Raw genomic sequence first — 12,746 nt, 5'->3', positions numbered from 1 at the left:
AGTGGGAAGACGGCGAGAGTAGAGGGGACGCCTTCGACAATCCTTTTATCACTTGGCCTGGAACAAGGTTCACAAAACTCGTATCAAGCCCGACTGACAGCTCAACCTACCACGGTAACACGAAGCCGACGCCATTGAGCGGTTAACAGCCACTTATTGGCTGCTATACGAGGCTGCACTCTCCTTTTGCTGTGAGAGCATTGACAATGACCTCACCGATTTGCAAGACTAGTCCAGATCGGCATGCCAAATGCGCTGGAGATCTTGGCTGGAAGCCACACAGCATTACAGGGTCGGCTGGGATAGCAATATAAGTGCTCAAAGGTTGAAGCTTGCATGGGATTTTCGCGTAGATAAGCCCTGTCAGGAAAAGGTACGCCTTGGCCGAAAGCTTCCCCATCCTCTTGACATTTCTTGTTGGTTCGCCTGAAAGATCTGACAAGCACTTGATGAAGGCCGCGTATCGAAGCTTGTGGGATTCTGCATTTGTCAATCAATTAAATAACCGAAAGATAGAAAAGAAGCCCGAGGTCAATCGCCGATTCCGATCAGAGCACTCATAATGCAGCTGTGAGAAGGTTTGAAGCCCAGCAAGGCGTTGATCAAGTCCAACAATATGACGCATCTTTTGTCGCAACTTGTTAGACAGTCAAATCCCTGTAGGGTGTTGTATGGACGATGAATGTATGTCCTTTGAAGGTGGAGAGGATCATACAGGTATTCATTGAAAATCGCACAGAATCGACTCGGCGAAGCTTCAAAAGCCCAACACGGGATAACCTGCCAAATTTGGGATTTATTTCAATGGGGGCTTTTTAGGCTTTTCACGCCTTATGTAGTGAAATAGGGGTGCCCAGCCCTACGAGCCTCCCTAATGCCGCCTAAAGTTTAGGTGCCTCTATGGGCTCTTAATCCCTAAAATTTAGGCCTTGTTTACCCCCTTCGAAGACTTCACCCATAAGACAACGTAACATTTTCACACATTCTCTCTTGACGTATCTGCCTACCATTCTCTCACTGATCTACACTTTGTAACAATGTCTGATCACTTTTTTGAACGGCCCTTCTCATCTCTTTTATTTCTGTCCTAATGACTTGAGGGAATGGAATAGAATCAAGTGATGTATTGCACAAGAATGAGTCATTTTGTTGTCCTGTGAAAAGGATTCTGTCACCCAGAGAACAAAAGTATCCTGATGGCAGAAACCTTATCACAGGACTTGCCCTTCGATAGACGCCCATCACTAAGTTAATTAACCCACAAGCCCGCGGTAGAAGTCACCCCAACACGGAGCTCAAAATAGCTTGCTGGCCACTTTCTGAAGAATGCCTCTCTCCGCGGTGTGATCCTGCTCGATCACCTCCACGCGTCCAGTCCAGAGATCAATATCCTCGATGGACACTGTTTTTGTCTTGTTCGCCAGCTTCCAGCCAAGATAGAGAGAAACGAATAGTCTGGTGCGCTCGTCAGTACAATGTCTAACTCCAAGGCAATGGGCGGAACCATGAACACGTACGGAATCCCAATGTATGCCGAGACGAAGTTGCGGGTGTCCCAGTTTCCGTGGGTGAAGACGGCAAAGCCATTGAAGATTAGAACCATGGCGAAGAACGCCACCCCGCCCCAAGCCAAGTAGGGTTGGAAGGGAGACTTGAATGGGAGAGTGTCGCGATCGATATTCTGTAGCAGCAACGCTCGGCGGAAGCGGGTGTAGGCGAAGCAGATGGAGAACCAGGTCAGCAAATACGCGATCGAGACCAGGCTCGAAAACCATTTGAACACGTTCGCACTGCCCGATGAGACGCTCATGTATGCCAGAAGACCAATGGACGCGGTGACGCCCACACCTGTGAAGCTCCAGTGGTCAGTCTCTCGTTTCTACTCACAAACGTATTTCACACCAGACACTCACAGTAGATGGGAACGCCTCGCTTTGTACACTGGAGGAGGAACCTGGGAGCTTGACCCTGGACAGCCAGTGCATAGAGATATCGAGAACCGGTGTAGAGGTTGGCGTTTGCCGCGGACGAAGCGGAAGTGACGAGGACGGCGTTGATGATGTGCGGCAGGACGGGAATGCCGGCGGTTCGAATGGCGATGACCCACGGCGACTGTGCAATACCGCTCCCGTTGAGAAGGTTAGTGTTGTCGGACGGGACAAGTAGCCCGACTGCGAACGACCCCAGACAGTAGAAAATCAGAAGACGCCAGAAAACACGGCGAATGGCCTTGGGAATGTTACGCGCCGGGCTTTTCGTCTCGCCCGCGGCGACGGCGACCTGCTCGACGCCGCCGAATGCGAAGGCAGCATTGATCAGAGTGTTGAAAAGTCCAAGAAAGCGGCCGGTCGAGCCATCGGCAATGTACTCGTTCATGGGTCCCGGTGTCTTCCAGTATCGAAAGCCCAGTCGGTCGTGAGACGGCCCGCCGCCCAAGTCGATGCAGAGTGCCATGATCAAGAGGCCAATGATGGTGAGAATCTTAATCATGGCAAAAAGGAACTCCGCCTCGCCATACACGCCGACGGTGATGACATTGAGAATGATGAGAATGACCAGAATGACCGTGATCCAAGCAGCAGGCTGTGGGCCAGTTAGCCATTATCCTTTAGGACTATGACCCACACAAACTCACATTGATATCCGTCCAGAATTGAATGAGTACCACGGCAGCAGAAGTCTCGGCGCTGATGGCGATGGCAGAGTTGTACCACTGATTCCACCCAATGGCAAATCCAAAAGCAGGGTCGACGAATCGAGACCCCAGCTGTGCAACCATACCAGGCAGAGGGAGCAAGGAGGCCATTTCGCCCAGGCATTGCATCTGTGAAGAAGAGAGTGTAAGTCAAAGCCACCTTTGATTGAGAGGGCCATGCTGAGGTTAACACTGACCATGCACCAGATGGCCACTGAGGTGAAGCAGTATCCCAACCAGAGAGACAACGGTCCAGATGTGGCCAAGGCACTCCCAATTCCCAAGAAGAGACCGGTCCCGATGGTGCCGCCCAGCGCTATGAACTGGATATGGCGTTCTTTGAGAGACCGTTGAAGCTGGCCATTCTGGTCAGAGATATGGCTTTCGCCGACCTGGTCGCTGCTGACCGTTGCTTCAAGGTCCTTCTCTGTTGCCGTTTTCGAATCCATTGCAATTTTATTTGCGTGGGCTACGATTCACTCCGATGACGAGGAGAACGCTGCCTCATTCTCCATGATCGCAGGCGACTCATATATTGTTGTGAGTAAAAAGCGTCAGACAATGATTGTGGCATGATGATTTCACCGATCGTACGGGAGGAATTTAGACATCGACCCTTGGCCGGCGATAGCGAGCGGACGAAGCCTCACAAGATAGTCAGTAGATTGACGATAGCTTCAGCATTGCGAAGGGACCAAGCAGATAAGCCCATCGGGAATTGCTTGAACGCAGAATTTCCCGAAGTTCGATATGGCTATGGGATACCCACATCCCCACAAGGCTCTGCGGCCAAATACGGCGTAGCTCGTGGCCCAAAACTCATCTCGTGGTTCTTCGTCAATCTACGGGTGTTTGTCTTTTAAGACATCGAGTCTTCTCCTGGTTCCCCCAGAGTCGTTTATCGGTCACCGACAGCCACAACATCGCCATCATGTCGCTCGTCCAAAAAGAATTCAGCACTCTACCCACCCATCCTGCGATCGGCACAGCTCCCATCTCACCGCCGTGCGAGGGTCAGTGGTACTCGATCGGCCCCAAGATATGGGAGCTGCTCCTAAACGGCGAGACAAACTCAGACCAGAAATCCGTCCTGCAGTGGTACGAACCAGGTGCCGTATCGGTCACTAACGAAATCATCACCCACACATACATCGAAGAGGTCTGTTTCCTTGAAGGGGGGCTCGAAGACGTCACGTTGGGACAGGCCTGGGGCCAGGGAGCATACGCGTACAGATTACCGGGGATGAAGCATGGTCCTTATAAAGCTTCTCCTCAAGGCTGTCTGCAGTTTGTCAAGTTATTGCCGGCCTCCTAAATTTCGAGATAGTTATCGGATCTACGCTTATCGTTTCAGTACTGGCATCAGGGAAAGGCTATGGGAGAAGCGATCTGGTCCTGAGGCGGTCTTACATCTTCAAGTGTCATGGAAGCTATCATTATCCATCATAACAAAAGTCGACGTCAATATTATCAATAACCTCTTGCCACGTCTGCAGGTCCGTGAGTCCCGGGAAGGAGCCTGGAAATAGTTGATCTTGCCAGGCCGGTGTTTTCCCCGTATCTAAAGTGGACGGTGTTGCCATTTCCGGTCCCCCGTCGTTCGTCAGCGCATGATTCTGCTGCTCGGCTGTGAAAGTCAGGCCAACATCCAGCGGAGCAGCATTGCTCAATTCCGCTATGGGGGGCACTTGCGCTGCTTCCGGGCTCTGATGCTGGACGACGGTGCTGCGGTTGGCGCCACTCTGTAGTTGCTGCTTCAGTTTGGCGATGCACATTTCCACCACCTTGATTTCGGCCAGGCCAAACTCACTCAGCCACATCTCCGATCTCTGCATCTCACAGTAGGCTTCGAGGTCTTCGACCACTCCAGGAGTCTGCGGCGACTTGACCTCCCGGACGGCGATGATCCCCAGAATGATGGCGCTGTTAAAGAGTTGGTGGGCAGCCAGACTCAATGCGTAGCGCTCGGCAGCAACCGATGTGTGGTTGTTGAGCCGAGTCCCTAAGTCGGCTCTTGCAGACGAGAGGCAAGCCTGCCTACTGTACTCATAGCGGTGAGTCATCGAGTAACGGAGCAGGTAAGGCCGGTGCAAGGTGATGCGCGCAAAGTGGAAGCTGGTGTGCAGGTACAATCGTTGCCATTTCAAGAAGCGGTGAGTCTCGTCGAGGGACAAGTCAGGAGTTTCCAGTGCGAAGTATGGGGGCAGTGTGTCCCTCCACCGCAGCAGTTTCTCATCAAGTGCAAGGACCTCTCGATACGAGGCCGTATGAAATTGGAAACACGCTTCCTGGATTTGCCCAATGACCTTGGCCAGCCGATATTCGAATGAAGCCATGGCACTGATGGTAGGGTCGGTGATTGGCTGTGGTTGTGCGGAGCGTGCCTCGTCATCTGTGAGATCGTCCACAAAAATGTTTTGGGGCTCTTCCATGATACTCTGGGCATCTGAGATGACAGACGGTCTCCCGAGAGCGAGGGAGATCATTCGATCGAGCGTGTACAGATGACACCATACTCGCCGACGTGTCTCTGTGGACCGTCTGGGGAGCCCCCATTTATCTCCATCCACGTGAAGACCTTGTGCAATGCCGATTCTCGCCGCGAACCCAACCGTCAACCAACTTTCGGCCAGTCGTTGCGTCTGGATCAGGTATCGAGTGATCAGAACGCCGGCACGGACGAGGTCTGTACTTTCGCCGTAGAACGACGGAGCCAGCACAATAGCTCTCCTTGATGCCCAGTAGAACCTCAAGGACGCCTCTTCGTAGTCTCGCTTGGTGTCAGGCGTGCTCTCCAACGGACAGTCCAGGTAGGCGCCGATCGCAAGAATTACAAACAGAAGTGCAAGCCACCGCAAATCTACCGTCGTAACATCGTCGAAGCCCGACTTGCGCTCCCAGAACTGGACGTAACTTTGTCGAAAAGACGTGGGATGTACAGCATCAATGTCTTGGTTCACATCGTTGAAGAAGCGATCCACCAAGTGATCTACGGTGGTCTTCTGCCTCGGGAGGAGACCCAACAGATCCCATATCTGCGAGAACGGTCCAGATTCGTCACGAAACGGGCGTGCGTCTAGCGCCCTGCGCGATCCGGTTCCCGCTGGAATAACAGGCGCGGAAGAGTCGATCATGATCGCCGCCACCTGAGGCCCGAAGTAAGAAGTGCCATAGAATGCCGGAGCGCCTCTGGAACTCCAAAGCTGCCCGATACGCGGCTGTGACTCTGAAGGTATAGCCGGGATGCTCGCCCGTCCATTGCTCGCTCTCGCTCTTACCACTTCATCCGACGCTGGAGAACGTGCTCGCAGCTCTTGGGTACGAGGCGTTGGGTTCTGGGGGCGCCTTTCCCGGCTTCCCGGCTGCTGTTGATTTTGCGCCGGGGGACCTGAGCAGAGATGACCGACCCCTCGTCGAATGCAGTTCAAGCAGGGCAGATGGCCATTACACTATCATACCAGGCTTTGTCAGTCTTGGATAGGAAACATACTTTCGGGCTCATGGCTTCAGTCACGAAGGGAATGGTGATTCTCCAGCCATCGTCTCAAATTCGGGTCGATGTCCTTCATGGTATGATACTGATCATGATCTCTCACCTTTTGCTTTCTAGTGTGACACTGTGTACACGCAGATGCATTGCGTCCTCTTTTGCGAGCTCCAGGCGGCGGCTTGTCATTTGCCGACGATGGACCAAGTTGCAACCCAGTGGCGGAAGATGCGCTGTTTTCCATCCCGTCACCCGCAAGGGACAGTTGGTGTTTGAAGGAGATAATGCGATATACTTGCGCCGAAGAGCTGATGCATTGTCCGACTCAAAGATCTAGAAGATGGCATCGATGACGGGACCGAAGAAGGACAGGGGAGCATTTAATGACATATTGCCGTGTCGGAGAAATGAATTTCGAGATCGGCTTTATCTTTATACCGACGATAAGACACTGTCCTGAACTGGATTCCGTAGCGCTGACCTGAGGACAGTGACCCACATGGACGGCGTCGGCCACAATCAGACCAAACTAACTTAGAATCCAACGGCCGTCGATGGTGAAGAGGTCATGGTATGATTATCCCGCGTATTTGACAACATCCAAACCCCAAATCCTGACAAATCCTTCGCTGCTTGCACAGCTGCAACAGAGGGGGCGACATGGGCTGGTATTTATGTAGGATATCCGAAACTGCCCAAACGGCAAAGGGTAGGTAGGTTTCAACCTGAGTGTGTTTGACTACTTTGACCACCGTTCCCAATGGCGGCCCCAATCAAAGCTATTCTGTTCGATTTCATTGGAACCTGTCTGGATTGGCATTCGAGCATCGTGAAAGCCTTGCCGTCCGAACTCTCCGAGACCGAGAAATCGACTTTCGCGTTGGAATGGAGGCAGGCCTACTTTGACTACAACACCAAACGCCTAGCTGAAGGAGAGCCGGTAGAAGATTTCGACGACAGCCAACGATGGTTGCTCGATGCTTTCCTGGACAGGACGTCGAATCTGAACTTCAAGAAGTTTTTCTCGACCCAAGTCAAAGAGCACTTAGTGTCCGCCTGGCATCATCAAGATGCGTGGCCGGATGTTGCTGAAGCTTTGAGCAAGTTGAAGAGTCGCAGCAAACTGGAAGTGTACGTCCATGCCAACGGCAGTACACGACTACAGTTGGATCTCGTCAAGTCCGCCGGGCTACATTACGACATGCTCTTCTCCAGTGAGCTGCTGGGACTCTACAAGCCCGCGCCAGAAAGCTATCGAGCCGCGATGAAACTCTTGAAACTCAAGCCGGATGAATGCGTCATGGTCGCCGCTCATGCGAGCGATCTGAGGGGTGCGAAGGCCGTGGGGATGAAAACGGTCTATGTTTACAGATGGACGGACGACATCAGAGAAGATCAAGAAGTGGTGAAGCGGGAGAATGATGCATATCTGTTGGACATGCGGAACTTGGATGGTGTTATTGCGAACCTGCGGGGCCCGGCAGGAGATCAGTGAGACTTGTCCTGGGATATTGAGCAGTGAGAAAGGGACAGGTTCGCTGGCATCGACTAAGTCACTGAGTCTGCTCTGGCGCATATTTTGCCTCTGAAATCGCTGTATACGCTTTCTAGCTGTCTGTCTCGCAGGGGTCAAAGTGATATCAGGTCTTCATTTTCGTCGGGCTTCAGCCAGACAATAATAATATTGGGCGACTACTTCTGCTCATATCTAGCCATACATATTTCTCTACATCCGACCTTCTCGTCTGCCCTACAAGGCCCGTGCAGCATCCCCGGTGGCCTGCAGCAGTAACTGCCAGCAGCAAACCACTGCTCCTTGCCCACGTCGTAGAACCGGCCTTCGATGATGTAGCATTCCTCCCAGTAATCATGCGAGCAGACGGTGTCTTTGTCGAAGTTGTCGCTCGGGTTGCCTCCCCAGACACTGCCGGGAGAGTGTTCCTTCAAAATCGTTCTGTCGCCCGTAGTCGGGTCGTGGGAGAGCAGGTAAGTCCGATAGTTGGTGAAAGTACCATCGCCATTGGAATGTGAAGTGACGCTGGAGGAGAAAACACCCTTGCTGTCGGTAACGGGCGTGAACTCGATCTCGGGTTTGGCGAGCGACGGCATCTTGGAGCGTTGGGCCACAGTCGCGAGTGTACAATGGTTGAGATGGTTGACGGGATATCGAAGACGGGTAGTGGGATATCGGGCGGCAGAGCGACCTTTACACAATTAAAAGTGTCAACTAGCGGCCTTTTCGATCTTCCCCTTCGTCTTCATGCCGATCGGGAATCGGATATAGGAACGTACGCAATTTGCCGCTATACGCTTATCTTAAACTAAAGTAATCCTCCGACATGTTAGCCCTCCTCTCTACCTGACCCCAGAGGGCATTTGACGTCCGGCCGACACAAAGCACTCGTGACCAAGCGAGGTGTGCCATCTCTTTGCGCCGTTTTCCGACAAGGCTACTGGGACTAACCAGAAGGCCGAAAATGAGAGCAGTGCCAACTCGGCAATATGAAAGGTTGGTCCATGGATTGTCGAAAGCACAGATTGAACGGCAGAGCACATAATGAGCCGCATCATCTTGACCAACGCAAGTGTACTCGGGATTTCTATCCCAGTCACCGTTGAAGAAGATAATACATTTGGATAGCGACGTCTCGCCATGTCGGTTCCTCTACTCGACGAGTCATTGTAGGTGGACAAGGCGTCAAGTCGTGCGCGGGTGGCCCTGATAGCGAGTTCTAGGACGACCGATGTGTCCACAGGCGAGATTTATGCATTGTGCAAGAGGGCTTCCCTGGAGGTGTCGGAAGAATTCGCTGAAGCATGTCTTCCGGTGATCGCAGCACTTGATCGATGTGCCAAAAGCATCATGGAGCGAGACGGTTAGGGCTGATATCCCGAGGAATCTCAGTGTGTTGACTATCTTGATAGACCATTTCCCGGGGCCAGATGAAACTAGGTATCCACGCAAGGGCATCCAAACAGCCATTGATACCAGCCTCAATGGAGGCGGATGGGCGGCAAAGGCGAGAGAATCACTAGGAACGCTATCGGTGCTGATCATCCGTGCATGCTAACATGTCTTTAGGTGACTGTGAAATCGACCCAGCCGGGGAGTGACTTGCTGCAAGGCCGGACACTCGCGTTGAAGGACAACATCGCACTGGCCGGCGTTAGGTGCACAAATGGAACCGATCTCACTGGCTGGATCCCTGACTTTGACGCAACCGTCGTGAAACGAATATTGGACTGCGGTGGCACAGTACTCGGAAAAGCAGGTGGGATGAAAATGAAAATGCGTTCTCGAGATCGAAGACTAAAGGAGATCTAGCCTGCGAGAGTGGCTGTTGGAGCACCGTCAGTGACACTTCCATCACAGGTCCAGTCAGAAACCCTTATCACGACGGATACAGTTGCGGCGGTTCGAGCAGCGGCAGCGCGAGGCTGGTCGCCGACGGAAGTGTCGATATCGCCTTGGTAGGTCGTTAGCATAGATTGCGTACTACGGTTTTGGCTGACATCGTCGGACAGGGTGGAGATCAAGGAGGCTCGATTCGTGTTCCAGCCTCGGCGTGCGGAATCGTCGGACTGAAGCCAACCTGGGGTCTTGTTCCTTATACAGGCATTCTCGGGGTATCGCCGGTCATTGACCATGTTGGTCCCATGGCCAGGACAGTTTCCGACTGTGCCCTACTCCTGGAAGCCATTGCAGGGCCCGATGGCATCGACGATCGCCAACCTCCTGTCAAGTGGTTTCAGTCCGTTCCGTACGCTCAGGAGGTTCGTCAACACCTGGAAGCCGCCGGCCCAAAGCCTCTAGACGGGCTCAAGATTGGTGTTCTAGAAGAGGGGTTCCAGCACCCTCGACAAGACGACCATGTGGCACGAAAGGTCCGTCAAAGTATCGATAAGCTTGAGGAACTCGGTGCTAAGGTGGAGTCCTGCCATATACCAGAGCACCGTGACACAGAGCTCGCATGGATGTGCGCGCTGCCCGCTTTCGCGTTCACTCATGGCCTGGTTCTCAATTCAAGCGGTCGTAAGCAGTTTGCCATGACCGGGCCAGCAGCTCTGACCAACGGTGAGATGAGCCAGTCATCTTTTGACGTCCTCAATACAGCAGGGCAAAATCTCTACCTGAGAGGACTTTTCCTTCAACAAAAATATGGCCCTGCTCTAGTTTCCAGGTGCACAAACCTGTTGAGAAAGTTGAGCGTACAGATTCAAAGATGCCTACTGACGTGGACTCATCACTAACTCCCACATAGGACGACTATGACACAGCATTCAGACGATTCGACGTGCTGGTAATGCCTACGACCCCTCTGCCGCCGTGCAGAATATTCGGATCGAGAAGTGAAGGAAGCATCTATGAAAGACTTAAGCGTACAACAGGTATCACGGCGAACACAGCGCCCTTCAATGGTAAGAAATTTGGCTAGGTCCAAGGGTGAGCTGACGAATAGCACAGCTTCTGGTCACCCGGCTATCAGCATTCCTGTTGGCTTCTCGCCAGCTTCAGAGGACCCTACGGTTCTCCTGCCGGTAGGCTTACAACTTGTTGGAAGAAAGTTTGAGGATACTCTTCTACTGAAAGTTGCTGCATCTTGGGAAGATCGCTATGATTGGAGAGTTCAATGATGCGACCAATTATCATATGTGCCCTGAACATATATAGCCAAACCAGGAGAGGGCGAAAGGCGCAAATGGACATGGTATGATCATTGGTGTTTAATCGAGCAGTGCTATCTGAAGGTCTCTACTGGTCTGTTAACCAACAGACCCCGGCCCAGGACAAAGATTCTGATAGAATGCCAGATTTCTCGCAACTCAGTTCCAAATTCTTCCTTCGCACTCATGAGTCCAGCATCTTTCGACTGACTGTCTCTATATAAATCCTACTACCTTCCGATAGGGTTCGTAGCGTCATCCAGCCTTGAATGGAGCCGCCATCTGCTAAATTTGAACAGGTCGGGAAATCGGTAGGGACAGACAAGCAGCTACGACGTCGAAAAGTCGATCGGGAAATGTAGCAGGGTAATATCCGGCATTTGAATGATTGATATTCAATCCACTTGTATCAGACCCTTCTTAGGCCCTCTCACCAGCCATTAACTTGGGTATACCCAGGAGTCTTTTACCCGACCTAGTAGATATCAGCCTTACTCGCAGCCGACTACCCAGTGAAAGCAGATGCACTTACTGGTACATAGGAAATGGAAGTGAAAATGCCCAGAAGAGGTAGAATATTGCTTCTGGGGGAAATTTGCCAGTAAATGCAATTTTGGTGCCCGTCGCCGAGAAGGATAGCTAACATGAATGAGTGCACAAACACAGTGGGAGTCTCTGAATGATTTGGGAGACTTGATCCAGACGAAGGCGAAATCCCGAGACGACTTTATTACAGAATGTAACGAAGGCCGATTCAACGGCGTGGTGGCTGCTTACCGGACAGCCGAGTCCATCGAGATCACTGGACGGTTTGACAAAGAACTCCTGAGTGTTCTTCCCAAGAGCTGGGTCTTCCTGGCTAGCTGTGGTGAGCACGGTCCGAGAGTAAGAAGATATCAATGTTGGTACTGACAGTCTGAAAGGAGCTGGCTATGACCCCATTGATGTGACGGCTTGTTCTCAGAGGGAGCCACCACTCCGTGTCTCGAACGTGCCCATAGCCGTAAACGATGCCACGGCCGATACCGCTATATTCTTAATGCTGGGAGCGCTCAGGAACTTTAACGCGTCCATGCACACCCTGAGGCAAGGGGACTGGAAAGGCGAGCCACCCGTCGCCCTTGGTCATGATCCGCAAGGGAAAGTCCTTGGGATACTCGGTATGGGTGGCATCGGCAAAAATATCGGTGCAAAAGCCGCCGCGTTTGGAATGTCGACCATCTATCATAATCGACGGAAAATCGACGGCGAAACCGCGGAGTACGTTACATTCGAGGATCTGCTGAAGAGAAGCGATGTGCTCAGTATAAATCTGCCACTCAACCCTGATACCCGACACATAATTTCTACACCTCAGCTCCAAATGATGAAGGCAACCTCGATCATCATCAACACGGCCAGGGGTGCAGTGCTCGACGAAGAAGCTCTTGTGGAGGCCTTGGAGCATGGGACGATTGCTGGTGCAGGCTTGGATGTGTTCGAGGAGGAACCAAAGATACACCCAGGCTTGCTTCGAAGTGTGAACGTGGTTCTCCTGCCACATATGGGAACGCACACTACGGAGACAAAGCGGAAGATGGAGGAGTGGACAATTCAGAATATCCGAGAGGCTCTTGAGAAGGGGCGGCTGATGAGTCCAATACCCGAGCAACAGGGCCTGTGATAACCCAAAAGATGTTCTCTGCAAGCGGCACCGCATGACGCCTTGGACACGTTGTCATGGTTTGATGAATGCGCTGCTGTAGACACCATCATAGTACGCTGTAACTCTATGTTGTACCTCTAAGAGCCATGTTAAAGCACTAATTACGGACAAAGCATATATCGATCTCACAATAGGACAAGCTTGCAGAGGTCTCACGGCACAATTAATCGCTCCTTGTCAGGGCGACTGGTGTG

The 12,746-nt window shown here is 52.2% G+C and overlaps 7 protein-coding genes across 7 annotated transcripts; 4 read left to right on the top strand and 3 right to left on the bottom strand.

Annotated features, from left to right (window-relative positions):
• Positions 1-1,295: 1,295 nt before the first annotated feature.
• PV08_08721 (uncharacterized protein) lies at positions 1,296-3,144 on the bottom strand (the record flags this gene model as incomplete). Its single annotated transcript, XM_016383046.1, has 5 exons — positions 1,296-1,455; positions 1,518-1,848; positions 1,914-2,583; positions 2,636-2,824; positions 2,893-3,144. 5 exons carry the CDS (start codon positions 3,142-3,144, stop codon positions 1,296-1,298), a joined length of 1,602 nt encoding a protein of 533 aa, XP_016233749.1.
• Positions 3,145-3,626: 482 nt separating this feature from the next.
• PV08_08720 (uncharacterized protein) lies at positions 3,627-4,010 on the top strand (the record flags this gene model as incomplete). The annotated part of the gene is made up of 1 exon (XM_016383045.1): positions 3,627-4,010. The coding sequence occupies one exon, from the start codon at positions 3,627-3,629 to the stop codon at positions 4,008-4,010; it is 384 nt and encodes a 127-aa protein (XP_016233748.1).
• Positions 4,011-4,131: 121 nt separating this feature from the next.
• On the bottom strand, positions 4,132-6,426 carry PV08_08719 (uncharacterized protein; the record flags this gene model as incomplete). The annotated part of the gene is made up of 2 exons (XM_016383044.1): positions 4,132-6,144; positions 6,292-6,426. 2 exons carry the CDS (start codon positions 6,424-6,426, stop codon positions 4,132-4,134), a joined length of 2,148 nt encoding a protein of 715 aa, XP_016233747.1.
• Positions 6,427-6,942: 516 nt separating this feature from the next.
• PV08_08718 (haloacid dehalogenase, type II) lies at positions 6,943-7,677 on the top strand (the record flags this gene model as incomplete). The annotated part of the gene is made up of 1 exon (XM_016383043.1): positions 6,943-7,677. The coding sequence occupies one exon, from the start codon at positions 6,943-6,945 to the stop codon at positions 7,675-7,677; it is 735 nt and encodes a 244-aa protein (XP_016233746.1).
• A 197-nt stretch (positions 7,678-7,874) lies between these two features.
• Positions 7,875-8,291, bottom strand: PV08_08717 (uncharacterized protein; the record flags this gene model as incomplete). Its single annotated transcript, XM_016383042.1, has 1 exon — positions 7,875-8,291. One exon carries the CDS (start codon positions 8,289-8,291, stop codon positions 7,875-7,877), a length of 417 nt encoding a protein of 138 aa, XP_016233745.1.
• A 544-nt stretch (positions 8,292-8,835) lies between these two features.
• PV08_08716 (uncharacterized protein) lies at positions 8,836-10,817 on the top strand (the record flags this gene model as incomplete). The annotated part of the gene is made up of 8 exons (XM_016383041.1): positions 8,836-8,864; positions 8,919-9,058; positions 9,108-9,229; positions 9,265-9,454; positions 9,508-9,653; positions 9,708-10,391; positions 10,445-10,601; positions 10,648-10,817. 8 exons carry the CDS (start codon positions 8,836-8,838, stop codon positions 10,815-10,817), a joined length of 1,638 nt encoding a protein of 545 aa, XP_016233744.1.
• Positions 10,818-11,495: 678 nt separating this feature from the next.
• On the top strand, positions 11,496-12,510 carry PV08_08715 (uncharacterized protein; the record flags this gene model as incomplete). The annotated part of the gene is made up of 2 exons (XM_016383040.1): positions 11,496-11,715; positions 11,771-12,510. 2 exons carry the CDS (start codon positions 11,496-11,498, stop codon positions 12,508-12,510), a joined length of 960 nt encoding a protein of 319 aa, XP_016233743.1.
• Positions 12,511-12,746: the final 236 nt, after the last annotated feature.

Source organism: Exophiala spinifera (assembly GCF_000836115.1).
Source record: "Exophiala spinifera strain CBS 89968 unplaced genomic scaffold supercont1.6, whole genome shotgun sequence".
In the NCBI taxonomy this organism is placed as follows: Eukaryota; Fungi; Ascomycota; class Eurotiomycetes; order Chaetothyriales; family Herpotrichiellaceae; genus Exophiala; species Exophiala spinifera.
The sequence above is the reverse complement of the archived record's forward strand: the minus strand, read 5'-3'. Positions and strand labels throughout refer to the sequence as shown.